This window comes from Hyaena hyaena, unplaced genomic scaffold, assembly GCF_003009895.1.
Source record: "Hyaena hyaena isolate Hyena2069 unplaced genomic scaffold, ASM300989v1 scaffold_236, whole genome shotgun sequence".
NCBI lineage: Eukaryota > Metazoa > Chordata > Mammalia > Carnivora > Hyaenidae > Hyaena > Hyaena hyaena.
The window spans coordinates 1770346-1798146 of record NW_024080868.1 but is presented as its reverse complement, the minus strand read 5'-3'; the positions used below and the strand labels follow the sequence as shown (position 1 = coordinate 1798146).

The 27801-nt window shown below is 40.7% G+C and overlaps 1 protein-coding gene across 4 annotated transcripts in view; it reads left to right on the top strand.

Annotated features, from left to right (window-relative positions):
• The first annotated feature begins 10284 nt into the window (after positions 1–10284).
• PRKAA1 (protein kinase AMP-activated catalytic subunit alpha 1) overlaps positions 10285–27801 on the top strand; it is a 42419-nt gene continuing 24902 nt past the window's right edge. For 2 of the 4 annotated variants that reach the window (XM_039244278.1, XM_039244276.1), the window contains exon 1: positions 19219–19366. In XM_039244278.1, the coding sequence (XP_039100209.1) occupies positions 19240–19366 (127 nt within the window). In that variant the 5' untranslated portion in view covers positions 19219–19239. Of the gene's footprint in view, positions 10401–19218; positions 19367–19619; positions 19637–27801 lie in introns of those variants that run through there. The other 2 variants (XM_039244279.1, XM_039244281.1) reach the window with 2 other exon arrangements.

The following is a 27801-nucleotide window of genomic DNA, read 5'->3' as shown; positions in this document are numbered from 1 at the left end:
CATGTTTAGGGCTAGAAGGCAGCAGCCCTCATTTCTTAGAGGGTTGGGTTAAATACTTAAAACTCTTCAAAGGGATTTCTTTGCCAGTCTCTCCCTTGTACCCCTTTTATATTGTTGATCCAAGGATTCTAAAAGCTGTGACCAGGTTTTTGGATGTATTTTCTTGGGGGGTGGGGGGGCAAGAATGTGTGTCTAATTTTGGTAGTTCCCTGAGGCAAGAAATGTCCTGTTCTGATACAGTTACATTTATATAGCTGTGCACATAAACATCCAGCAGTGTAAAAAAGTATTTGGTTTACCCCTAAAAATGTTTAAAATGATTTGAACTTCTGATTGTTTTATAAAGAGTAAGTCCTTGAGAGGAAAGGTCTTGAAAAAAGACAGCTGATAAAATGGTCTCAGAGAAAAGTTCAAGCTTCCCCAAGTTAGAATAGAGATGGTAGAGGTAGCTGAAGAGGAAGCAAATGATACCGTGCCAGGCGGCAAATGGTATTATTTCCGGAACATAATTTTTCTTGGGCAAATGGGAGGGAAGGAGGGGTGGCATATGCTTCAGCCACCTCGGAATGGAGAAGGCACAGTCAGGGCAGAAACTGTTTATGGCCCCTGTGTCCCAGAGGAGCGGCCCTCAGGGAAGAAGCAGTTCCCCGGGAGAGGACGCAGGAAGCGGAAAGCCTCAGAAGTACATCCAATTAGGAATGGCTCCGGGGAGAGATGCCTGCCTCTGGGAACGGCCAGAGGTAGCACAGCAAGGCGCGGTGCTTTTACAGTTGCAGGAAACAAGACTGAGACCGTGTGATATGACTCTATTTTGGAGAGGAGAAAACTAAGGCATAGAGAGAATATTTGTTAAAGGTATATATTTTCTTTGGTAAAAAAAATTTTGCCAGCTGTGAATGTTGGGATGTATTCCTTTAATAAAGACATTGTACGATGTGAGCTTACTTTTGTAGCAAATTTGTCTTCGTTGGTGGAATCCTTCCTCATTTATGGCCTGGATGTGGAACCACTGTGCTCATCATACTAACCCTATGTGACAAAGTACAGATCTAAGATACCATTCACATATATAATTTTAGCGTTGGATTAACTCGTTTAAAAGGTAAGAGGAAAACATTTTCCAGTAATCTCCATTAGAGCAAATCTGCTCATTTCTGACCTACCCTCTCTCAGAAAGTCCTGTGAGAGAATATATCATAGAGTAAAATCCTCAACAGCTAAATTTTGAACAGTTTAAAATTTTTGGATAAATTTCATATTCATTAAAGAGATAACTTTTGAAGTCTGAATAGATTAATTATAGGTAGACTTAAAGACAACATCACACACATTCTCCCTTCTGGATTTTTTTCAATGTCTTGAGTTTGGACTTTGCTAAAATCTGCAAGCACAGACAGGCATTTAGTATTTGAAAAATAAGTAAACCTCACTTTGTCAAAACATGGTGGTTTACTACATAAATACCAGAAATGACATGTAGAGTGTAAGATATAAACATCCAGTAAAATTAGTATATCAGGGTTCAGTGAGACAGTAACCTCACATAATTTGAACAGGAGTCCTTTAATGTAAGGGATTGGGCTAATGAGGGATTGGATACACAAAGAGAACTCTGTAGAATACAGGAAGAGCAGAAATAAAGGAGCAGAAACTACCCCTAGAAACAGAGACAGCACCAAAGGAAAAGGCCTCCCCGCCTCTGGAATTGAGATCCAGAAGTCAGAGAAAGTAGAGCAGAGCTCATTGGATAGTGACGTGTCTTGCTGCTGGGACTTAGCTGGAAAGCCCAGGGGGATTCTGTTAGGAGAAGCCATTCACGGGGAGGAGGTGTGCTGCCCAGTAGCCTTGTGCTGTGAAACTACCTGAAGGCGCTCTGAGGGAAGCTCCTGGTGCTTAGGCACCTGTGGCCACTGCAGGAGCCTGGCTCTGAAAAAATCCTAGGCCTCTTTCCCAAGTTTACCAAGAGTCATTTTATTTTTAATTAATCTCAACACCCAATATGGGGCTCAAACTTCACAACCCTGAGATCAAGAGTCATGTATTCTGCCAACTAAACCAGCCAGGCACCTCAAGAATAATTTTATTTTTTATAAAATAAATATTTTATGTAAAATAAAATATTTTTTATTTTAGAGAGTGCACATGAGGAGTAGGGTGGGGAGAGGGGCAGAGAGAGAGAGAGAGAGAACCTTAATATGCAGGCTCCACAGTGGAGCCCGATGCCAGGCTCGATCCCACGACCCAAATTCAAGAGCTGGACACTTAACCGATTGAGCCACCCAGGCACCTCACCACCCCAAGAATCATTGTAAACAGCTTAGAGTTCTTTGTCAGATTTAATCTAAGTAAAATTTGTGCTGACTTGGCCACTATAAATGTCTATAAAATATGCTAGGCAGTCATTGTCCAGCATAGAAATATAATGCGAGCCACAAATGCAAACCACACATGTAGTTTTAAATTTTCTAGCGGCTACATTTAAAAATAAAAGAGGGTGCCTGTCTGGCTCAGTCGGTAGAGCAAGTGACTCTTGATCTCAAAGTCAGGAGTTTGAGCCTCATGTTGGGTGTGAGATTACTTTAAAAAATGTAAAAAGAGGTACCTGGGTGGCTCCATTGGTTAAGAGTCTGACTTGATTCAAGCTCAGGTCATGATCTTAGTTCATGGATTTGAGCCCTGCATCCATGCTCAGCATGGAGCCTGATTGGAATTCCTTCTCTCTCTGTCTCTCTCCGCACACTCTCTCTCTCGGAATACATAAATATTTTTTTAAATGTAAAAAAAGTGAAACTAACTTTATTATATAAATATGTTTAAGTTTATTTTGAGAGAGAGAGAGTACACACACGTGAGCAAACAGGGAAGGGGCAGAGAGAGGGAGAGAGATTTTAATATTTTTAAACAATATGTCTAACATCATTTACCATGTAATTAGTATAAAACTGGAGATATTTTTCATTCTTTTTCATACCAAACCTTCAAAATACAGTGTGTATTTTATACTTAGCACATCTCAGTTCAGACATCACATTTCAAATATTCAATAGCTATGTGTGGCTAGGGGTTACCTACTGGGTACCATGAACCTTGACATCAAGTTTAGCATTTTGAGGTTGAGTGATCATTGAAGCTGTCTTCATCAGAAATAGTGCCGGGGGCACCTGGGTGCCTTAGTAGTTAAACATCTAACTCTTGATTTTGGCTCAGGTCATGATCTCACAGTTTGTGAGTTTGAGCCCAATATCGGGCTCCATGCTGACAGTGTGGAACCTGCTTGGGATTCTCTCTCCCTTTCTCTCTGCCCCTCCTCCTCTCACTCACTCTCTTTCTTCCTCTCTCAAACAAACTTTTAAAAAATAGTGTTGCATTCACCATGTAAATCTATAGGTAAAATCAAAACACACAAAGTTACTAGCTTTTAGGTCAATTAAGCCTAGCTTTTTACCTGTAAAAAAGAATAAATAAATAAAAAGTTGTGCCTGCCTAATAATGTTGTTTGTTGCAAAGTGTTGCTATGAGCACAAAATGAGATAGTACATATAAGTTATCAGCCCAGTGCCTGGTAAAAATTTGATAAATGTTAGTGATCATTATTATTACTATATAGGTATCATTCCTCAATAAGGGATATCACTTTGATAATAGCAGAATGTCAGAAAGAACCCTATAAAGATAACATGTATCTTGGTGAATCTACTACAGTCAATGATCTATGGTATATTAGACTCTATAGCACTGTAGGCTCAGAAATTTGATTTGATCAGAATAAGCATGACTTATTTCTCAGGTGAAGCTCATATTAACCAAGTAATCAAGATGACTACATATAGAACAAACTTATTTTTTTTTTTAATTTTTTTAACGTTTTATTTATTTCTAGGAGAGAGAGAGTGACAGCGTGAGCAGGGGAGGGTCAGAGAGAGAGGGAGTCACAGACTGAAACAGGCTCCAGGCTCTGAGCTGGCTGTCAGCACAGAGCCCGACGCGGGGCTCGAACCCACGAACCGCGAGATCATGACCTAAGCGAAAGTCGGACGATTAACCGACTAAGCCACCCAGGCGCCCCAGAACAAACTTATTTTTAACATTCTGTCTACAAAAGTAAACTGAACACTGTCTTTGTTCAGGCATTGATCTAGGCATTGAGGATATATCAGTGAACCAAGTGGAGGAGGGGGGAAAGTGGTCATGGATAAGCCTAAGTCATGTTTAAAACAAAATGATCATCAACTCTTATTATCTAGGTAGGGGTGGGTTAACCATTTGGGAATTATTTCTGATTGAGGATCCCCAACTACTTGGTAAAGATTCGGTTGAAAGGCAGAGAGAGCAGGGGAGGCATGATCCCAAGATGCCTACCACATGAGCTCAGGTTCAATCTCAAGGTCATACATTCACCATTTACTCAATTTCTCCACCACACCATGCATTTCACCTGCCTTTATGGTTAGTCAGCAAACTGATTAACCCACTCCCAGATAATTAAAAATTGTTTGAAAATTGGTTTCAAAAATTGGTATAAAAAATATAATGGTCAAAAGGGCAGAATGCTCTGGAAGTCTCAACACTTTCTTTAATTCTGAAAGAGCATTCTTATTTTTCTGTTCTTGAGAAAGCACCTTTCCATAGCTTACATGAACTGACCAAAGAAGAAAGCAGGAAATTCTTGCTTTAACAAAGAGCTAGTAGGCTGAAAGACATGGTTTAACATCAGATGCAGTGCCTTGCTTGGAACACAGCCAAGATATCTAGTTCATTACACTGTAAGGCCAACCCAAGTGGGTCTGGACCTGAAAGGAGACACAATTACTAGGGAAAAGTGTGAAGAAACACTGATCCAACATTCTCAAAGCTAATCATGTATACTACCCAAGCACTATCACAAGAGCACAAAATTCTATGCCCATGGGCATTTATTATTGCAGTATTTATAATATATATTTTAAAAACCTAAATTCCTTAAGTAGAAGTTTAGTTAAATAAATAGTGCGTTCTTACAATGGAATAGTAATGCAATTGTTACACACACACACACACATACACACACACACACACACACACACACAAGGCCTCACTATAAAGCTACAATAGTCAAAGATAGTGTAGTATTGGTATAAGAACAGACATAGATAAGTGGAGCATAACAGAGTCCACAGAGCCCACACATATATGGTAAGTTGATTTTGTTTTTAAATTTCTGAGAGAGAGAGAAAGACAGTGTGAGCAGGGGAGAGTCAGAGAGAGAGGGAGATGTAGAATCTGAAGAAGGCTCCAGACTCTGAGCTATCAGCACAGAGCCCGACGTGGGGCCCAAACCCACGGACCATGAGATCATGACCTGAGCCGAAGTCAGACGCTTAACGGACTGAGCCACGCAGGCACCCCGGTAAGTTGATTTTTAACAGAGGTGCCAAGGTAATTCAATGGAGAAAGAATAGTCTTTTTGGCAAATGGTCATGGAACAACTGAACATCCACATGCCAAAAAAATGTTTTTAATAAAAAGAATCTCAAGCCATACCTTATCGTATGAAATCAAGATGGATCAAAGATCCATAGGCAAAACAAAAAACTACCCAATTCTATGAAAAAACAGAAGATCTTTGTGAACTTGAGTCAGGCAAAAATTCCTTAGATATGACATAAAAACCACAACCTGTAAAAGAAAAAAAGTGGTAAATTGGACTTTATCAATAGTAAACATTTCTGTTTTCCAAAAAAAGCAATTAAAAAATACATAAAAAGACAAGACACAAGCTTGTAGAAAATATATGCAAAACATATATGACAAATGACTTGTATTCAGAAGAACTGAGTAATTAAAAAATAAATTTCCCATTTTTTAGAATGGGCAAAAGATTCAAGCAGATAGTTCACCAAAGAGCAAATATGCATGACAAATAAACACATGAAAAGATGCTCAACATCATTAGTCATCAGGGAAATGCACATTAAAACCACAATGACATACCACCTCATATCTACTACAGTGTCTAAAATAAAAAGCAAATAAATAAGAAATGATGATGTGAAGTGCTAATAAGCACTTGGAATGCTTGTACCTTGCTGGTGGAATTGCAAAATGGTACGGCCACTTTGGAAAACAATTTGACTACTTAAAAAGTTAAACATACACCTACTATGCAACCCCAGCCATCTGACTCTTGAGTATTTATTCAAAATAATAAGAAGACTTGTATGTGAATGTGTATAGCAGGCTATTCCTGTTCTAGGGACTGAAACAATGCAAACAGCGTGACTGGAGAATAGATAAATAAATTTTGGTATATCCACATATGGGACACTACTAAGTGATAAGTAGCAATAAGCTATTGACATGTGCCACAACATGGATAAATCTCAAAAGGGTTGTGCTAAGTGAAAGAAGCTGGATGCAAAAGTCTATATATTGTATGATTTTCCTTGTATGGCATTCCGAGAAAGGCAAAATTATGTGGACAGAAATCAAAAGGGCACGAGGGAATTTTATGGGGTGGTAGAGGTATTCTATATTTTAACAGTGGTGGTGGTTACTGTATAATTTTTTTTTAAACTCATTGAATTCTACACCTAAAACAAGGTGAATTTTATTAAATGTAAATCACACTTCAGTAAACTTGTTTAAAATGAAAAGAAGGAAAGTTAGAAGACAATGGAGCAATATCTTCAAAATTCTCAAGGAAATTCTTTAAGTTAAAACCCTATATGCAATCAGACTACCAAGTGTGAGGGTAGAATAAAGGCGTTTTCAAACACATAAGCTCTCAGAAATACTTACTTCGCTAAGCCTTTCTCATAAAGGTACTGGTGGAATACATTTCACCCAAACACCGGGGAACCAGGGAAGACAAAAACAAAAACAAGCAAAAAAAAGAAAGAAAGAAAGAAACCATTGTTTTGTATACACAAAACAATTTAAGTCCAACACAGGACAAAGGTAAAGGGACTCTCTAGGAAGATGGTGAAGGGCGATTCTTGACATAAGTGTAGAAGGCAAATAAGGTAAGAAAGTTCTAGGAGAGTCATGTTCAAAATCAAACTGATAATACATATCACACCTGTTTTAATGTCTTAAGAGGTTTTAGGCAATTGGAATTGGGTTGAATCAATGATAAGTACACAGAAAACTAAGCAAGTAAAAAACATGACAAAGCACTAATACCTCCTGCATGTCATACACTTCATGCATATTATTTTTCTTTTTAATTTTTAAATGTTTATTTATTTTTGAAAGAGAGAGGGAGAGAGAGAGAGAGAGACAAAGGGCAAGTGGGGGAGGGGCAGAAAGAGAGGGAGACACAGAATCCAAAGCAGGCTCCAGGTTCTGAGCTGTCAGCACAGAGCCTGACACGGGGCTTGAACTCACAAATGGTGAGCTGAAGTTGGATGCTTAACCGACTGAGCCACCCAGGTGCCCCCACTTCATACATTTTAATGTCTTGAGAAAAGATTTTAGACAACTGGTAGAGAGTTTGGGTTGAATTTATGATAAATATGTAGAAACTTAAACAAGAAAAAAACATGACAAAATATTAGTTATAGACATCTTCTACTAAAGGTCAATTAAAATGTATGTAATCGAATAAGATACTTAGAAGATTCTCCAAGTAAGAATTTCATAGAGTCATGTAATCTAGAACCATTTCAGTAAAAATAAAACATCCTAGACTTAGACCAAATTCCTAATACAAAGAGAATAAAATTCCCACACAAAACCATCTTAATTTCTGAAATTAAAAGTTCTACAGATTTTTCTTTTTAGAGAGAGAAAGAGAGAGAGGTGAGTGTGTGCAGGGGCACAGGGAGAGGAAGAATCTTTTTATTTTTATTTTTAAATTCTTCCTTATTTTTGAAAGAGAAAGAGTGTGAGCAGGGGAGGAGCAGAAAGAGAGGGAGACACAGAACTCAAAGTGGGCTCTGGGCTCTGGGTTGTCAAACTCACAAACTGAGATCATGACCTGAGCCGCAGTTGGACACTCAACTGGCTGAGCCCCCAGATGCCCCAAGGGAGAGAGAATCTTAAGCGGGCTCCATACGCAGCAAGGTGCTCACTGTTGGGCTCAATCTCAGGACTGTGAGATCATGACCTGAGCGGAAATCAAGAGTTGGATGCTTAATTGACTAAGTCATCCAGGAGCCCCTCTACACATTTTGTAATGTACTTGAACTTGTGCTTTATGTAAGAAAAATAATATAAAGAATATGAGAATTAAATTAGTAATATCATGTACTGATTACATATATAAGGAATAACACTCCTTGCTAAAACAGAAAAAAGAAATCAGCTCTTTAACTCCTTTCTTTCCTCCATAAGTTATTGAGGAAGCCACCAAAGCTAAATAAGAGTGTGTGTCTATCTATCTATGTAATCTCTTGATACATTTACCACAGCTTAGCAAAGTTGCACCACTGTGAGATTCTTTTAAAAAGTATAGAACAGGGGCGCCTGGGTGGCTTAGTCGGTTGAGCGTCCGACTTTCGCTTAGGTCATGATCTCGCGGTTTGTGGGTTCGAGCCCCGCGTCGGGCTCTGTGCTGACTGCCAGCTCAGAGCCTGGAGCCTGTTTCAGTCTGTGGCTCCCTCTCTCTTTGACCTTCCCCTGCTCACGCTGTCTCTCTCCTAGAAATAAATAAAACATTTAAAAAAAAAATAAAAAATAAAAAGTATAGAACATTTTAAAGTATCTGAAGAAAATATTTTAGAATGGAGACCTATCTTAATTTTTAAACATTTTATATTTTCTTTCCTTCAAAAGCATTTAAGGGTGACAGAAAAGATAGAAATAAAACTCATATGGTTATTGCTAGGTGAAAGAAGCGACTTTGGAAAGACTCCGTGCTTTAGGATTCCAATTAGATGACATTCTGAAAATGGCTAAATGATCGAGACAGGAAAAAAAGGACAGGGTTGAATATGGGAAGCATAAGAGATTTTTAGGGTGGTGAAAATATTCTTTTTCTTGTTTTGTTATGTCTATTTATCTTTGAGAGACAGAGACAGAGAAAGCATGAGCAGGGGAGGGGCAGAGAGAGAGGGAGACACAGAATCTGAAGCAGGCTCCAGGCTCTGAGCTGTCAGCACAGAGCCTGACACAGGGCTTGAATCCATGAACTGCAGGATCATGACCTGAGCCTAAGTCAGACACTTAACAGATTGAGCCATCCAGGTACCCTAAGGGTGGTGCAAATATTCTGATACAGTGGATACATGGCATTGAACCCAAATCCACAGAACTCTATAGTTGGAAGTGAACCCTAATATATGGAAAATTTAAAAAGTCATTAGCACATGGCAATGAGAAACAATGAAATCTGGCCATGTGTAGCAACATGGATGGACCTCGAGGGTGTTATGCTGAGCGAAATAAGTCAGGCAGAGAAGGACAAATATCATATGTTTGCACGTATAGGAGGATTAGGAGGAACTTGACGGAGGAACAAGGGGGAGAAGAAGGGCGGAAATGGTGGGGGAAAAGGAGAGAGGCAAACCATGAGAGACTCTTGAATGCTGACAAAAACTGAGGACTGATGGATGTGGGAGGGAGGGGAGATGGGCATGGAGAAGGGCACTTTGGGGATGAGCACTGAGTGTTATGTGGAAAATAATTTGACAATAAACTATTTGTAAAAAATAAAAAAATAAAAAAAAATAAAAAGTCATTAGCAAGGTTGTGGTATAAGGCCAACTATTAAGTCTCAGTATTATATATTGCCTTGACATCTGGTAATATTGAGAGGGTGTCAAATGGCCCAGCTGTAAGTTCCCCCTCCCCATTCTGCTCCCATAGAGAAGTTTCTGTAGCCAAACCACCCTCGTTACCAAGAGGCCAGGCATAGTTCGTGCTATTCCCTGACTAGTGGGTTCAGTTCCCTGTCAGCTTGTAGAATTATTCAAACAACTAATCACATTCTTCACAGGAGCCAGGAGGCACCCCATCCTCTTGATACTACAAGGCCTGCCTTCTGAAGCTACTGGTTGTTCATTCTGTTCCTGAGTGCAACCTCTGTGTGGCCCTAAGTGGAATGTGGTCCCCATGCCCCTAGGCTGTGCATATATGTGACCAATAGACTGCTGTTGATACATCTGTCCTGTGTTGAGTGATGTGCGTTTGGTCATCCCCATAACCCAAAGGAGGGAATTTCTCCCTCCCCAGCATGGTGCCTAGGAGCTTAAAACAAAGGCCAGAGCACCCCAGAATGGCATGCAGATTGTGACAACATAATCTATTGGTATTATGCCTGTATGAAATGATCTCACTGAGGGGAGTGGAGGGGAAAGGTGCTTACCTAAGGAAATGGTGGAGTCCAGATTAGGACTTGGAAATGAAGTCTATAGGACTAAAGACAAAAGGAGCTGCACACAAGCACTGGACTCAAGTTGATACAGTTGTTACCCACAGGGGTAAGGTTAATAATTCTGATACTTCCATATGTATATATTCTACTATGATTGAGCAATTTAGTAAATGGTTGTTAAGTAACGGAACCTAGGTTTATCACTGTTGGAGTGGGAATTTATAGGTAAGCAAAGTGAAGAAGGTAGGATAACCTATGCAGTAACGAATTAGAGTTGGTTATATAAAAGCATGTTCAGCTTATTATGGAGAAAGGCAGTTCTACATATAGAAATATTTAGAGATGTAGGTATATTTATTGGTTAGTATACACATATATTTCCTTGCTCTGTCAGCTGAGAGGGTCTAGAAACAATGACACACCACACACCAAATCTTGCATTCTAATACCACTCTCCAAAAAACGTAACCAGGACACCTTGGAGAAATGGCTGATCCTAGCACTGGGGCAGAAAATACACAAGATAATCCTACAGCATCTTGTAGTGCCAGAAAGTAAGAAAGTACTAAACAACAACCAAAAAAACCAATAAAAGCTGCATTGACGGAGGTATGTCAAAAGGATACAGGAGCCGACTGAAAAAGCACCCACTGAGCAAAGCTGGAACAATTTGAGCAATAAAATGAAGGAGCACTGGATTATAACCCAGTTATAAAATAAATATTCATGAATCTACACTGCTATAAACAAATTATTGAATAAATAAATAAATACATACATAAGTGGGAGAGAAGAGACAGATCTCCTGTGAAGAATTCCAAATAATTTATGTAGATAGTATACCGTAAAGGAGGGGGAGCATAACTCCAACCCTTAAATGCAGCCTGTGGTTAGTGATTTCCTTCCAAAGAATACAGAAAGCAGTATGGAAAGGAGGGAAAAGAGAGTAACTCGACCATAGAGAAACCTGACAAACACAACCTTTGGCAGGTAATAATATTAACATCAACAGTGATAAATAAATCACGTGGATAGTATGAACACTTGATATACTGTGATTAAAATGGACTATTGTCTGTGTTCTTCCTCCCAAACCCATAACACCAGTCTAGCCAGGAGGAAAACACCAAATTCCAAAAGAGACTCATTCCACAAAATGTCTGACCAATCCACCTCAATACTGTCAAGGTCATCAAAACCAGGAATACCTAAGAAAACCAGGAATACTTGTCATGGCCAAGAGGAGCCTACGGAGACATGATAACTAAATGTAATGTGGTATTCTGGATCTTGGAACAGAAAAAGGGCATTACATAAAAATTAAGGAAATTGTGGACTTGAGTTAATGAAAACATATCAACATTGGTTCATTAATTGTTACAAATTAAGGTGTTGGTAATAGTAGAAACTTGCTGTGGAGTATATGAAAATTCTGTAATATCTTCACATATTTTCTGTAATTTTAAAACTGTTCTAAAAAAAATAAAGTCTACTACGGTGCCTGGGTGGCTCAGCTAGTTCAGCATCTGACTTCTGATTTTGGCTCAGGTCATGATTTCAGAGTCATAGGATCAAGCTCTACATTAGGCTCTGCACTGGCCATGGAGCCTAGTTAAGATTCTCCGTCTGTCCCTCTCCCTTGCTCACGTGCACTCTCTCTCTTTCTGTCTCTCTCTCTCAAATAAATAAGTAAGTAAGTAAGTAAGTAAGTAAATAAATAATCTACTAGGAGCACCTGGCTGGCTCAGTTGGAGGAGTGTGCAGCTCTTCATCTTAGAGTTGTGAGTTTGAGCCCCACATTGCGTGTAGAGATTACTGAAATAAACTCAAAAAAATTTTAAGTCTACTCATGTCTCTGGAGGCAAGAGAAATAAAAGCAAAAGTGAGCTATTGGGACCTCATCAAGGTAAAAAGCTTCTGCACAGCAAAGGGAACAATCAACAAAACTAAAAGGCAACCAACAGAATGGGAGAAGGTATTTGCAAATGACATATTGGATAAAGGGTTTGTATGAAAATCTATAAAAAACTTATCAAACCCATAAAACAAATAGTCCAGTGAAGAAACCGGCAAGAGACATGAGTAGATGCTTTTCCAAAATAGACATCCAGATGGCTAACAGCCACATGAAAAGATGTTTAACATCACTCATCATCCGGGACATACAAATCAAAACCACGATAAGATACCACCTTACATCTGTCAGAATTAACAACTCAGGAAACAACATATGTTAGTGAGGACGCGGAGAAAAGGGAACATTCTTGTACTTTTGTGGGAACGCAAACTGGTGCAGCCACTCTGGAAAATAGTATAGAGGTTCCTCAAAAAGTTAAAAATAGAACTACCTTATCACACATCAATTGCACTACTAGGTATTTACCCAAGGGATACAGGAGTGCTGATTTGAAGGGGACATGTACCCCAATGTTTATAGCAGTGTTATCAACAACAACCAAACTATGGAAAGAACCCAAATGTCCATCAACTGATGAATGGATAAAGAAAATGTGGTATATATATACAATGGAATACTACTTGGCAATCAACAAGAATGAAATCTTGCCATTTGCAACAACATGGATGGAACTAGAGTGTATCATGCTACGCAAAACAAATCAGAGAAAGACAAATATATTATTTCACTTATGTGGAATTTAAGAAACACAACAGATGAACATAGGGGAAGGGAAGGAAAAATAAGATAAAAGCAGAGGGAGGCAAATCATGAGAGACTCTTAAATACAGAGAACACACTGAGGGCTGCTGGAGGGAAGGTATGGGGAAGGGGCTAAATGAGTGATGGGCATTAAGGAGGGCACTTGTTGTGATGAGCACTGGGTCTTATATGTAAGTGGTAAATCACTGGGTTCTACTCCTAAAGCCAAGACTACACTGTATGTCAACTAACTTGAATTTAAATAAACAAATTAAAAAAATAAGACTCTATCAACCACATTTTATAGCTTTTAAAAAATAATAAGCATATGGGGAGCCTAGAGAGTAATATTTCCCTGAAAGTAAAGAATAAATAAGTGATGAATAAGGAACATAAGGGGCAGAAAATATGATAAAGCCAGGGATGAGGTGAGAACACTAAAATGCACGCTGTTAGTAACTATCTTTGTTAGAGGCAGGGTGTAAATTTGGACAAGCGGAAGTGAAGAGGCTTCACATGTCTGTTTCTTACCGCATCCCTTACATTCTTACACTACCTCACATTCTTACACTACACCGTGCACTGAGGACAGGATGGTAGCTCAAGGTCAGAGGTAGCTCAGCTAGGTAGCTGCACAGGACTCAGTCTGTAAGGGATACTGCACATCTCTGGGGTGCCAAGACATCACTCACATTTTTGTCAACCTGAGTGCTTTTTGGAAAGGGGTGGTGGAAAATGACTACTTTGAGAACTCAGTTGGGGTGGGATAAGACACCCCCCCCCCCCCGGCAGAATGTATGCTTGGTCGGCCTATTGACTGATAAGAAGTGAGGGTCTGGGAACTGCAGTGCCTTTGCCCCCCGGGACATTGTTCCAGCAATCTTCTATTTTGTACCATACCACTTAGGTGAATGTCAATGAAAACATTTTTTTTAATTTTTTTTTTTTTTAAGTAATCTCTTCATCCATCATGGGGCTCGAGCTCACAACTCCAAGATCAAGAGTGGCATGCTTTTCTGACTGAGCCAGCCAGGTGCCCCAATGTCGAATATATTTTTAAAGAATATTGTTTTGAGGGGAACCAAATGAGTAGTCTGAGTGGAGAGTCAAATTATTAGCACATTCAAGGTATCTGAGTATTTATCAGCTCCTTGTATTACCAAATTGAGTAAAAACAAATCTAATAAGCGACCAGAAACAGGACAGTCCAATTACTTCTCTCTCCCTAATATTCTCAAGGATATTATTCCCTTAACTAATAAGGATAGGGCAACAAAGTTTGGAGTTACATTTTTTTTGGTGAATGAATACACTTTCTGCTGCTGCTAATGATGGATCCACAAACCTGATAACTCAGAGAATCAACTTGGAGGTGAGCAGGGTTGATGTTTTCTCATTAAGAGTAAGTAATCCAACCAGGATCAACCAACCATCTGTACATAGAGACGGCCAAGGGAGTCCTGGCAAACAGCGCTAAGATTTTCCCTAGAAAACTGTTCTGGGCCTAGATCTACAAGGGTAATTGAGGCTTAAAATGTATCATGAGACATTTTAGCCTGAAATGTTTCTAATTAGGAGTTAGGAATCATCTACCTACTTAAGCAGGGGATAATTATCCAGAAACTAATTTTATTTAATCACTGTAACTTGGGAACTTCTAATAGAAATTCTGCTCTTCCCTCTGTCTCTTCCAGAGGCTTATATTGCTTCTGGACCCTCATAATCATCCATATTCTCTAGGTAAGTTCTACAAACGGAGGAGATCTCATTCATAATCATGGCCAAACTTCATCTGCCATTTGTTTAGTGATGACACCCAATCTGTATCTCCAGACTGAACTTTCTTTGGAGTAAGAGACCTGTATTACCAGTAGCATCTTGGATGTCTTCACCTGAATGTCTTTTAGATGCCCTAATGTTACAAATAGAATTCATTATTTCTATAGAATCTCTATTCCCAATCCCCCCCCCCCCCCCCCAAGAATCCCTCCAGAAACCTGGGAGGTAACTAAGATTCCTTACTTATCCTTTCTGTCCACACCAGTCTCTGTATGTTGCTAATTCCACATCTACATGTGTCTGGAGTTTTTCCTTTTCATACACAGTGCCTGTCTCATCATTCCTTCACCAGATAATCACCAATTCTCCTGTTTTATCACCACTTTGGTCTTGCTCTTTTCCAATCCATCCTCCACACTGAATTCAAACTTTACAAATTTTTTTAGCAGTTAAAATTTTTGACTCTGTAATATATGCATAAGGTTCAAAACCAAAGAGTTAAGAAGGGTAGAGAGGGAAAAGTGTGCCCCTTGCACCTGACTTCTTGGTCACTCTCTACTTTACCAAAGGCACAGATAGCCATCAATTTCTTTGGTAAAGAAAGTAATTCTAAAATGCATCTGATTCACATCTTCTGTGCCTCGTGACTCTATAATGTCCAAATTCAGAAGTACAAATGAGGTCTTTCAGGATTTATTCCTGTTTCTCTTTTGTTTCTTCTAATAAGTCCCTCTGTACATCTAGATTTCATCCCCTGTGACTACTGTTCTTTTCCCGAAAAGCCTAAGCTTCTTTTCATCTGTGATTTTGCTTATGCTCTTCCCCCTACCTGGGATCCCTTGTTCCCTATGTTCCCCCACACGATGCCACCCTTCTTTGAGTGTAGTGCAATATCCCTTACTATTCCCCTAAATATATTCAGGCTGAAGCCTTTGTGGACCTCCAGAGGTAAAGGTTAGGCCTTCCCTTCATGTGACTCTTTTGAAAGGACCATATACAGGGGCACCTGGCTGGCTCAGGTGGTGGAACATGTGACTCTTGATCTTGGGGTTGTGAGTTTGAGCCCTATATTGGGTGTAGAGATTACTTAAAAATAAAATCTTCAGGGCCTGGGTGGCTCAGTTGGTTAAGCGACTGACTCTTGATTTTAGCTCAAGTCATGATCTCACTGTCATGAGTCAGGCTCTGTGCTGAGGGTGGATCCTGCTTAAGATTCTCTTTCTCCCTTTTCCTCTGCTCCTCCCCCATTTGCGTGTGCGCATGGCACGTTCTCAAAAAAACCCAAAAAATCTTTTTTAAAAAAGGACTATACATATTTTTTTTTATTATAGCACCTATCACATTGTTTTGCCCTTTTGAAGGCAGTACTGTGTTTCTTTGTGTTTTGTGTCCTCAGAGTCTAAGCAAACTAATACCTGGTTGTTATTGAATATTAGTTACAATAACTACAAGTAAGCTAACAACATATTAGGCTGCATTAATAGAAGTGCAGTCTTAAAATTTTTATTTTTGGCCACCATATTCATTTTTTATTTTACTTTAATGTTTGTTTGTTTATTTATTTTATTGAGAAAAAGAGAGACAGAGCGTGAGCAGGGGAGGGGCAGAGAGAGAGGGAGACACAGAATCTGGAGTAGGCTCCAGGCTCTCAGCTGTTAACACAGAGCCCGACGCGGGGCTTGAACTCCCAAACCGGGAGATCATGACCTGAGCCCAAGTCAGACTCTTAACCGACTGAGCAACCCAGGCGCCCCTGGCCACCATATTTAGAGAAAGAGATTGACGAAGTTTAACATCCACCTGACAACGTATGGTTTACTAACACCGTGATGGCTTTAAGAAACGACCAAGATAATGTACAACTTCCTTAGACTCCTCAAAGTGCCAAAGAAGAAACAGTTGACGACTAGCTACTTAGCTTCCTCCTGATACTGGAGGTTCTCCACCCTGGTGTTGGGTCATTGTGGCATGTCTTCATCTGTGCCAAGATGTACTGCCACTTGTTTGTATTAATGAAAACTGAAGTACTGAAATTTGAAAACAATTTACTTTTCCCTCCCTCCTAAACTAGTGTGGAATCAAGGTTGCTCCTGTAAAGTTGCTCCTGTCCACTTATATTCCAATATACTCTGCTGAGAATAGGGGTGGAGTTACAACTGGTGGGTTTGGAAACTGGGGGTAGGCTACAGTTTGCCTTATCTTTGCCTCTACCCTGGGACAATGTGGAGCATGTGACTATTATCTGTCCTGGGTGGGAGGAATACAGAGAACTGCCACTCTAGACTGTGAGCTTCTCAAGGGTAAGGGCCACAAATTTTCATTTTGTATTTAATCCACAGTGTCTGGCAGTGCTTGAAGAAAGAAAGGAGGGTGTGGGGATGGATCAATGGGAGAATGAAAGGAAGAGAGGGTGGAAGAAAAGGTGACAAAAACTTTTTCAAAGGAATGAAGGAAAGAGAAAAAGCAAAGGATTAAAGGAGGCTTATTACTTACTTTCTTAGAAACTGTTAATTGAATTCAGCTTTTAACTCAACATAAGAAAAAAAAAACACAAAACAACAAAACCCTAGCAATAAAAGCTGCCTAAACAGAGATGATGGGAGACCAAATAAGGTGACCTCTAAGTTCCTACTCAATTCTTTGATCTAAGGTTTTATTTCTCCAACAAGGCTTTTGAGTGAATAGTGGCATTTAATGAATATTTATTAAACAAAATTATAATCTAAAACACTATAGCAGAAACAAGCCGATTTTTCTGTTAAAAAAAAGTTTGTACTACTTTCTTAATTGGGTTTTCATAGTTTTGTGCCAACTGAGATTGGCCATTGGTTTGCAAAATTCAGCTTCAGTTTGCTCCCTTGTAAAATCCTCTGTGGTTTACCCACCAGGGCTGAGGTACCTTGCAATTTTTTCTTTTAGGTTAAAAGAAATAACAGAACTTTGCTAGGCTAAATTCTAGACATGATGCAAATTTATACTTTAAATATTTCAGAGTAGGGGATTAAAGTTGTTGTTTTTTTTTTCTGAGAGAATTCAGCAAGCTACTTCTGTTTTGTAGAGATCCAAAATGTCTGAGCTCAGGAAACTCACAAGGCAAACAAGTAAAGGTGAAGAAACCAGACAGCAAAAATTACAACTGTGACCACTGCCCATCCTGCAAGTATGTCAGTAGTCAAAGACTTCTTAACTTTCTGGTCCTTCAGAATATGTACTGTCCATAAAAATTTATCCAAGGCTAGTTGTAACCATTCTGTGCTTATTCGATCTATGGTCAAGCTTTCGCTTCTTCTGCCGTGCCTTGATTGGAACAAAGCAGTGCTTAATGCACGTTACTTTTATTTCATAGACAGAATATAAAAATCAGAGGAGCTGGGTAGCTTTGGTTAGGAAGAAAAAGGATAACATTTTTAGTCTCACTTTTTTATATTATTTTCTTGAAGAGCTCAACTCTGCCCATTGACACTGGCCCAAACACTATGACTCTGCAAAATTGAGATCCTATCTTGTTTTTTTTGACATTTGATTTTACCCATGTCAGCGGAATACAACTGAGTAGTGAACTGGCTTCACAATTTTAATACGAATAAGGACACTTTCTCTACTTCTCCTGTGATGTGGCACGATCACGTCTGCATTGATAAATTTCATTTATTGCACGTACAATACATATTTTGTCGACTGATTTGGTTGATGGAACCGTAAGCTTTTCTTCAACTCAAAGTCTCCATTTTACCGACACTCGAAAAAGATCAATTCCTATGTCTGTCACATCCCATCCCTGAGCAAATATTCGTTCACAATATTCCCAACCTGCTCCTTCCAACAGAGCCTGCTTTTGGGAAGGAAATTTCAGAAAAAGCATCCAGAGGAGGAAACACGAACAACGCGACTTGAGCTGTCGAGGCGCCCAATAACAACTTACTGGTTTAAAGTAACAACAACAAAGAGCTAGGGGAGGTGGGTGGGGAAAGGGGAAACTCCATCAAAGATGCAACTGACAACTCCCAGCGGCTTCTAGATTCCACTCGAGCAGGAAAAATGAAAAGGTTAGCAAACAGTGGCGGGGCGGCGTCCCCTGCCGTGTTTCAATCCACGCTGTACCGGTAACAAGCCACGCAACCGCTGCACCCGGGCGGGCTTCCTCAGTGCCCAGCTCTCCCCTCCGAATCACGGGAGAGCGGTCGCCTGCCCGGGAGGAACGGCTGGGAAGACACTGCGGCAGAAACTCCGCCACAGAGGAAAGGAGCCCTCGGGAAGCCCTCTCCCGCGCGCAGGTGGGCGGGCGCCCCAGGCCCAGACGGAGCCGCGCGAGGCAGGGGGGTGCCCGCGGCCCTCCCAGCGACCCCCTCCCGCCCCGCCAGGGGGAGCGTCTGCGCCCGACGCCCGGCGGCGGGGACCCGGCGGCCGGCGCTGGGCGTTGGCCCGGCGGCGCGGCTGCCCTCCCGCGTCCCCACCCCCCGCCCCCGGCGCGGCCCTGCCCGCCCCCTCCGCCCCCTCCCGCGGCGCCATGCGCAGACTCAGTTCCTGGAGAAAGATGGCGACAGCCGAGAAACAGAAACACGACGGGCGGGTGAAGATCGGCCACTACATCCTGGGGGACACGCTGGGGGTCGGCACTTTCGGCAAAGTGAAGGGTGAGGACCCCCGCGGCAAGGGCGGGCCCCAGCCGGCGATCCAGGCGACTTCCGCTTTTCGCACCTCTTCATCCTCCCCCCGCCCCGGCGTTCCTTCTCTCCCGGGCTCGGCAGCCTCCGTCCGGGCTCCAGCGGGAGCGCAGCCCGCGGCCACCGCGGGACTGCGGCGCGACTCTCCGTGGCCGGGTGGGGGTGGGGTGGGGACCGGTCGCCATGGCGACGGCGCCTCGGCCCGAGGGGCTCGCGGGTGCCAGGGGCCGGGATGCGGAGGTGCGAACTTTCCCAGGTGGGGTAGTCCAGTGCTGGGTGGAGGCGCCGGGGTCTCGGCGCGGAGCCCCGGGGAGAGGGCCTCTTGTTCGTTGGGACTGTGCTCCTTGGGCTCGGGGCCAGCCCATCGTTTCCCCGCTAGTCCTCAGTATTGTCCGTATTTCCGTCCTCTGTAGGAGGTTCTCGACTTACCTGCCCTGGCCGATTCTCAAGTGTGAAATGTGTCGTTCCCCTCCTCCCCCCGGCATCCCACCCCCAAACTAAGTGTGCTTTGGGCTTAGCTTACAGATTTTAAAAAAGAGGGCCATCTCGTCTGGAAGGATGACTAATTTTTTTCGGAGCAGTTAATGAATATAAACTGGTCCTATATTTGCGATGCGTGGCTTATGCTTTGAATGCAGACTCCGTGCCTTTAGTGTTTCTGATTTATCAGTTTTGCAGTCTGTGTGTGCCAAACCTGGTAGGCAGTGCAGATGTTGCCTGCAGATAGTATTTGCTAGCTCATTATGTAGTTCGTTTCCGTTTATTTGCATAGAATATTTATGTTTTAACAATTTAGTGCACATCATTTGAACTTTTTAAAGGAAAGTGGAATGAATCTCTTACCCTTGTGTTTCAACACAATATCCAGGAAATAACAAACTTGATCTCCAGCCCCCCAGTTCTGGCACAGAAAGTTTTTTTTTTTTTAAGTTTATTCATTTATTTTGAGGGGGGGAGAGAGAGGGAGAGAGACAAAGAGTGAGTGTATGAGAGAGAGAGAGAAAGAAAGAGAAAAGAGAGAATGAATGAGAATCCTAAGTGGCTCCATGCTGTCAGTGCATGAGCCCCAGGCAGGAAACTACAAACCTGACATCTTGACCTGAGCTGGAATGAAGAGTGAGTCCCTTAACTGACTGAGCCACCCAGGTGCCCCTGGCACAAAAAGTTTAATTGCAGACTCTGTGAGGCAGAAGTATTTTTTTTCTTTAAAATATTTGACTTTGTTATTAGGGATGTAGAGGAAGAAAGCATGGAACTGATAAATATAATTAATGCATTGGCTTTGGATAAATAATAACCTATGACTTGCATACACTGAGCTCTTGGTAAATATTTGACCTGAAAGGAAAAAAAAAGAAAAAGAAAAGCTGTGAAAGTCTGTACAGTGAATTAACTGAGCCTTGCTTTACCGGAGCTAAATAAACATTTTCTGACTTTATCTAGGGATGGAAGAGGAGAACCCTTCCTTCTCTTGCTCTTTCTGAGTCATAGAACTGGAAAATTGCTGTATAGCCCACAGGGAAGCAACTGTCTAAGTCTTCTTATGAAAATCAGCAAGGCCAACAATGTAAGAAAGTAAGAAGCAAATGCCAGAATAGGGTAATAACAGCCATCAGGGTGGGTCTGTATTAGGTTAGTAAGATGTCTCTGTGCCCTTGAAGTTCTCTGTTTTTGGCTATGTTGTTTCTTGCTGGCAATCACAATCACAAACTGCTTTTAGTTTACAAGTATTTTTTTTTTTTTAGTTTGATATTTATTTATTTATTTATTTATTTATTTTACAAATAGTTTATTGTCAAATTAGTTTCCACATAACACTCAGTGCTCATCCCCACAAGTGTCCTCCTCCATGCCCATCCCCCCCCCTCTTCCACATCCATCAGTCCTCAGTTTTTTTTTTTTTCTTTTTTTCAGCATTCAAGAGTCTCTCATGGTTTGCCTCTCTCCCTTTCCCCCACCATTTCCGCCCTTAGTTTACAAGTATTTTAAGACATGCTCGTTAATGCCCCCAAACAGTGATGGCAGTCCTGATACCCTCACTCCTCCCGCGGTCTGCTTGCATTAGGATGTTCATCATTCTCACATAGAACTGTGCAAAGTCAGGCATCGTTTTCTTATTTGCTAGATGGCTTTTGCCATGGCAGATAGGAAAGCAAGAGGAAAATTTTTGTTTTCTGGATTTGATCTGAGATGTGGCTGTGACATGAGTCCCTCCAGTGAGTGCTGTTCCTTAGCCTTCACTCTTCCACATGTGCCTTTCTTGAAGTGCTAAATACTGTCAGAGTTAGCCTCTCCAGTTTGACTAATATTGGCCAAATGTAGAAAGGCCAGTATTAGTCAAAGAATCACATGTTTCATAGATAGGGTTAAATTTGTTCATAAATATATTCGTTGATATTGATCAAAATCCTCAACCAGTGCATTTTTTTTAAGAGAGAGAGGGCACAAGTGAGGAGGGGCAGAGAGGAGGAGAGAGAGAGAGAGAGATAGAAGCAGGGCTCACCGCAGGTGTGGCTTGGGGGGTTTCTGGTTTGTTTTTGTTACCCGAAGTGAGGCATGAGCTCACCTGAAGCAGGGCTTAAGGTCACCTGAATTGGGACTCAGAACTCACTAACCATATGATCATGACCTGAGCTGAAGTCAGATTCTTAACTGACTGAGCCACGCAGGCGCCCTCAACCACTGCACTTTTAAGTTGTTAAACAGTTGGGATGCTTTTTGCTCCAAGTACAGTAATAGAAAATCCAAGTCAGCCTAGCTAAGGACACCTTTTTCTGTGGTTCTCTCTCCAAAGCAAGGAAACTTCAGCATACCTCTCCTGAGTCTCATTGGTGCATACCTGGGGTCAGGGGTGCCAGGTGCCAATTGTTTTAGGTTTGTGTGCCTAAGTAGGTACTAGCAAGGCAGATAGCATTACTGTTGGAGGACTATGGCCTACTGTTAGATGTTGGAGGTGTGTGTGTGTGTGTGTGTGTGTGTGTGTGTGGTGGGCGCATCTTCTGAAGAACTTCGTGTGGGGAGACAGGATAAAACTTTACACAGAAATGGGTATTAATTATTAGGAGAAAGAAAAGGGGGGCATAGATGCTCAGGGCACAGGCAGAAATAACCTATGACAGTGGCAGTGTTGGTAACTTACACTAGCCTTAATTTGACAAGAATTCTTATGAAACGATTAGCCATATATTTCAATGGAGGTAATTCTGAGCAGATACAGGTCTTAAAATTAGTTATACACATTGGTAAATTTAACATAGAAAAAGAATCTAATAAAAGCTGTGATACTGATATGCAGAAAAATTCCCACTATGATTATTACATGCTTAGAGGAAATTTAATTTTGGGGGTGAAAGGGACTGTGAATTTGCAGTGATTATTTTGTTTCTTATTACAGACTAAAAAAGTCCTTTGGTAACTTAATGGCAACATTTTGAGGGAAAGGTTTAAACAGACACCTAGGGTTGGTTTGGGATTATGCTTGAATTATTTTTTTTATTTCCAAGTTATCTTTTTTTAATTTTCCTTTTTCCTGGTTGTCAAGGTGTTAGTCGCCCCTCCCTCACAGGGTCCACTCGCTTTTCCCAAGGTACAACAATTATAAAAGCACAGATGAATAGAGAGTCATGTTATTATTGCAGTAAATTAGAATGGCAGTTTTTGTTAAGTTTCCAAGAGAAGAGAAGATGGTCCCTTTTTTTTTTTTTTTTTTTAGAGAAGAGAAGATGTTCCCTTTAGTGGAGTAGGTGGTCTCTAGCAAGTGAGGTGTTTATACATACGATCTCTTAATGAAGTTGATGAGTTTTTTCCTATATAAAACTACAATTTCAGGTAAATAGGTCACTGTTTCCTTTGTGAGTGAATCACAGTAGAAGTTATTTAAAAACATTTTTTAAGGAAAGGGTGCCTGTGGCAACTCTTAATCTTGGGGTCATGAGTTTAAGGGCCCACATTGGTATAGAGCTTACTAAAAAAATATTCTTTAAGGAAAAAAAAATCTATATGTTATATAAATATATATAAATATAAAAATATAAATATATGGGGGCGCCTGGGTGGCTTAGTTGGTTAAGTGTCCGACTTTCGCTTAGGTCATGATCTCACGGTTCATGGGTTCGAGCCCCGTGTCGGGCTCTGTGCTGACTGCCAGCTCAGAGCCTGGAGCCTGTTTCAGAGTCTGTATCTCCCTCTCTCTCTGACCCTCCCCTGCTCACACTGTGTCTCTCTCTCTCCTAGAAATTAAAAAAAAAAAAAAAAAAATATATATATATATATATATATAAATATATGGCTAGATCTCAAGTTTATAGGTTAGGCCACAAAAAACAAAGAAGTAGAAGAACATTTACAGTCATGCTTTGGTGTTTATTTATTTTTGAGAGAGAAACAGCATGAGCAGGGGAGGGGCAGAGAGGAAGAGGGAGACACAATCTGAAGCAGTTTCTAGCTGAGCTGTCAGTACAGAGCCTGACGTGGGGCTCAAACCCACAAACTGTGAGATCGTGACCTGAGCTGAAGACGGATGCTCAATTAACTGAGCCACCCAGGTTCCCCTATATAAATTTTAAAGTCATGCAAAAACACTCAAACACTGCTAGGGAGAATAAATTGATATAGTATTTATTAAAGTTAACCCAGCAATTCAACTCCTAGGAGTTTATTTTATAGATATACTGGTGTGTGAAATAATGAGTTGTTCATCGCTATGCTATATTGTTTATAGATACAAAAGGTTGGAAGTAATTTTTCTAGTAGGATAGTAGTTAGATTATGGTTAGCTGTGCAATGATGATATACCTTGCAAACATTAAAAAAAAAAAACCCACAGGAGACTATATAATTTAGGGAACAATTTCTAAGGTGTATTTTTAAGAGGAAAAATAAGGGGTCGTAGAACAAGTGTATATAGTATACCTACCATTTGTGTACAAAAAACAGGAGCAAAAAGGTATTTAAGTGTAACTGCTTGCATATGTGCAGAGTGTTCCTTTAAAGATACACACAAAACCGTTACATTAGTTGTTCAGAGGAGGGGCACTAGGTAGCAGGGGAGCGTTTCACTGTATGTCCCTTTGTACTGTTTAGTTGTCCAGTGCAGGTATGATGTAGTCAAAAGAATGCATAAAATTAAATTTGTAGAAATAAACATGGGGAAAATGTTGCTAAAATATTGTTTATAGGTTCCTGCTTGTGGGGCAGACAAACATTCTAGGTAGTGCTTACCTCTGGGCAAGGGGGAAGGAGAAAAGGATCTAGGAGGAGGCATCCAGGGCTTCCCCTGCCACCTACAGTGTTTTATTGCTTTAACTGGTGGTGGCTGGCACACGGAGGACATTCGGGTTGCCTTTTGGGTTGCTTGAAATGTTTTGTTAAGAAAACCCACCTTTGTCAGATTTCCACTTTTAAAACTCCCTCCTCTCCAGGATTCAGTTGTTTCCCTTCTAGTTTGAGATGTGAGATTTTTTTTTTTTTACTCTTAAAATTTTAGAGTGGGGGTGAAATAGGTAATTAGAATGTCTTCAGTAGGCATTTCTTTGTGGCACCCCTTTCCTATTTAAAATGTTCTCTTTCAAAATATGTTTCTTTTTCAGGATTACATATCTGATAAGAACATTTGTCACAGTGTTCTACTGTTAGACAGAGTTCCCTTTAGAAAGCAATAATAGGTTGTTAGCCAGTAGTTGACCAATCTGATGTTCTTGAGAGGGAGATGTGAATTCTGGGAACCTTCCATGGCGGAAATATACCCGTCATCCGTTTTGTTCATAAACGGTATCTTGGCACTACTGTAAAACAGTGACAGTCTCAGGAGCTGTGTTTTGAGCTGTGGAAGGCAGGGGTGGGGGTGGTTCTCTTAATGCATATTGCCGACACAAGGTCCACGTTACTGATTGATTGATTGTGGCGCAGCAGTTAATTTGGCTGCAACTGAGTTTAGTCAATGGAGAATCTTTTGCTTAGTTTTGAGAAAACAGTTCAGGGTTTGATATTGTGCCAAGCCTTTTCTCCAGTTCTGCTGCATATTGGTGGTCCTGTAGAATAGATAGGTCGTAAGACTTGGAGTCAGAAGACCTATCCCACCTTGATCAAAGTATATAATCTCTCAGAGCCTCATAATTGCCTGTATCACAGGCTTGTTGTGAGGCTCGAATGTGATAATGTGTTTTTTTCTAAGCTATTATATACACTGTATTTTCAAAAGTTTTATGCTGCTAAAATTCTAATATTGAAATATGTTAGTAATTGGGTTCAAGGCAAATATTTCTGTTCCCATAATTAAGGAAAAGAACAGATTATCATATCATACAGCTTTAAATTACCAAGCTTTTGCTGGGAAGAAAGAGGAAGAAAGACAATATTCAGAAGGGCTATTGCCTACTCTGAAAGAGAAAATATTTGAGTCATCAGTGTTGGGACATTATTTGAAAACCTCAGAGGGGAAAGCCTGTATCCAAGTAAGACAGGTTAAAAATGTTCAACTGATTTCTCTGTTGGGTGGTTCAGAGCCATTATTGTGTTACTATGCATAGTGTGTTCCTAAAAGGGAGAACATACTTCCTCTCCCAGACGTGTCTTCTGTCCTAGTATATTGTAGATCATACTTCATAAAATTCATTGTAATAATGTTAGTTTTATGATTTTTCTAGCCTTTGAAAATTCAAATCCCCAAATTAGAACATTGGAGAGGGGGCTGTACGAGTTGACTCCTGATAGGCTGTGGAGGGGAGGACACCACTTTAAAAAGCAGAAAAACTTGGAGCTGGAACAGATAGCCTAGGAGCAAGAAGTCCTGTCCCGCCCCCTCCCACAGATGTCACTATGTGAAGGTATCGGGGAGCAGATGATGCTCCTACAAGGGGAACAGTTGCTTGGTTCCCAGTCATTTTGTACAGTGTATTCCATTTAAGCATTCTTGGGCGTGAGTTGTACAGATTAGAAAACCTGGTTTTCAGAAAAGGTTACTTTTGTTAACTTGTTGATTTTAATGGTGAATATCATATTTCAGAAAAAACTATTAGTTTTCTGGGGCTGCGGTAACAAAGTACCACAAACTGCGTGGTTTAGAACAACAGAAATTTATTTTCTCACAGTTCTGGAGGCCTAAAGTCTGAAATTAAGGGGTTTGTAGAATTACACTCGAAGACTCTCGGTGAGAATCTTTTGCTTGCCTTTTCCAGCTTTTGGTGGTTCCTGGTGTTCCTTGGCTTGTGGTAGCAAAACTCGTCTCTGCCTTTGTCTTCCCATGGCTGGTGGGCGTGTCTGTGTTCTCTCCTCTTCTTATTAAGGGCATCATTCATTACACATAGACCCCACTCTGAATCTAGGATGATTTCATTTTGAGATCCTTACCTGATTATATTTGCAACTATCCTATTCCCACATAAGATCACATTCTGGGGTGTAGGGGCACGATTCAACCCACTACACTTGCCATTTTATATGCTTTTGGTTTTATACTCTTGCTTTCTCCCTTATAATACTTTAATTTTTGAGACACTTTTTTAAACTAAAAAAAAATACTTATTTATTTTGAGAGAGAGCTAGTGAGTGTGCACACATATGTGCTCTTGTGAGCAGGGGAGGAGTAGAAAGAGAATCCCGAGCAGGCTCTGTGCTGGCAGCACAGAGCCCAATGCAGGGCTTGTTGTCACGAACTGTGAGATCATGACCTGAGCCAAAATCAAGAGTCAGACGCTTAACCGACTGAACCACCCAGGCACCTCAATTTTTGAGAAACTTTCAATTGCTTTGCTAAAATGAATAAAGTGTGTTCTTGGTATCTTGTCTTAAAACATTGAAATTGATGAGGCAGTTTTTAGTAGACTGAATTAATTTTCTCGTATGGGAAAAAGATCATACTAGCAGATCCAGACACATAGTAGGTGCAGGTACTCAGCTATTAAATTAATGAATGAATTTTTAGAGTAATTCTTATTGGTATGCAAGAATTCAGCTATTCTTTTCAAAACCGTTAAGACTATAAATTAAGGATTCTAATGATATGTTCAACTTCATAGACTTATGTTTTATTAAAAGGATATCTGTATCTGTATTATTATACTGTTTAACACCCTTTTAGGATTATCTTTTTAGGAGTACCTGGGTGGTTAAGTGTCCAACTTCGGCTCAGGTCATAATCTTGCAGTCCGTCAGTTCCAGCCCCACATTGGGCTCTGTGCTGACAGCTCACAGCCTGGATCCTGCTTCAGATTCTGTGTGTGTGTCTCTCTCTGCCCCTCCCCAACTTGCACTCTGTCTCTGTCTCTCTCAAAAATAAGTAAACATTTAAAAAAATTAAAAAATAGCTTTATAAAAAATTAAAAAGTTATCACATTTCAGTTACTATTTTGGGGAAAAGCACAAGTTTTTGAGATAGATCTGGGTTCATGTTTTGATTTTGCTAGCCA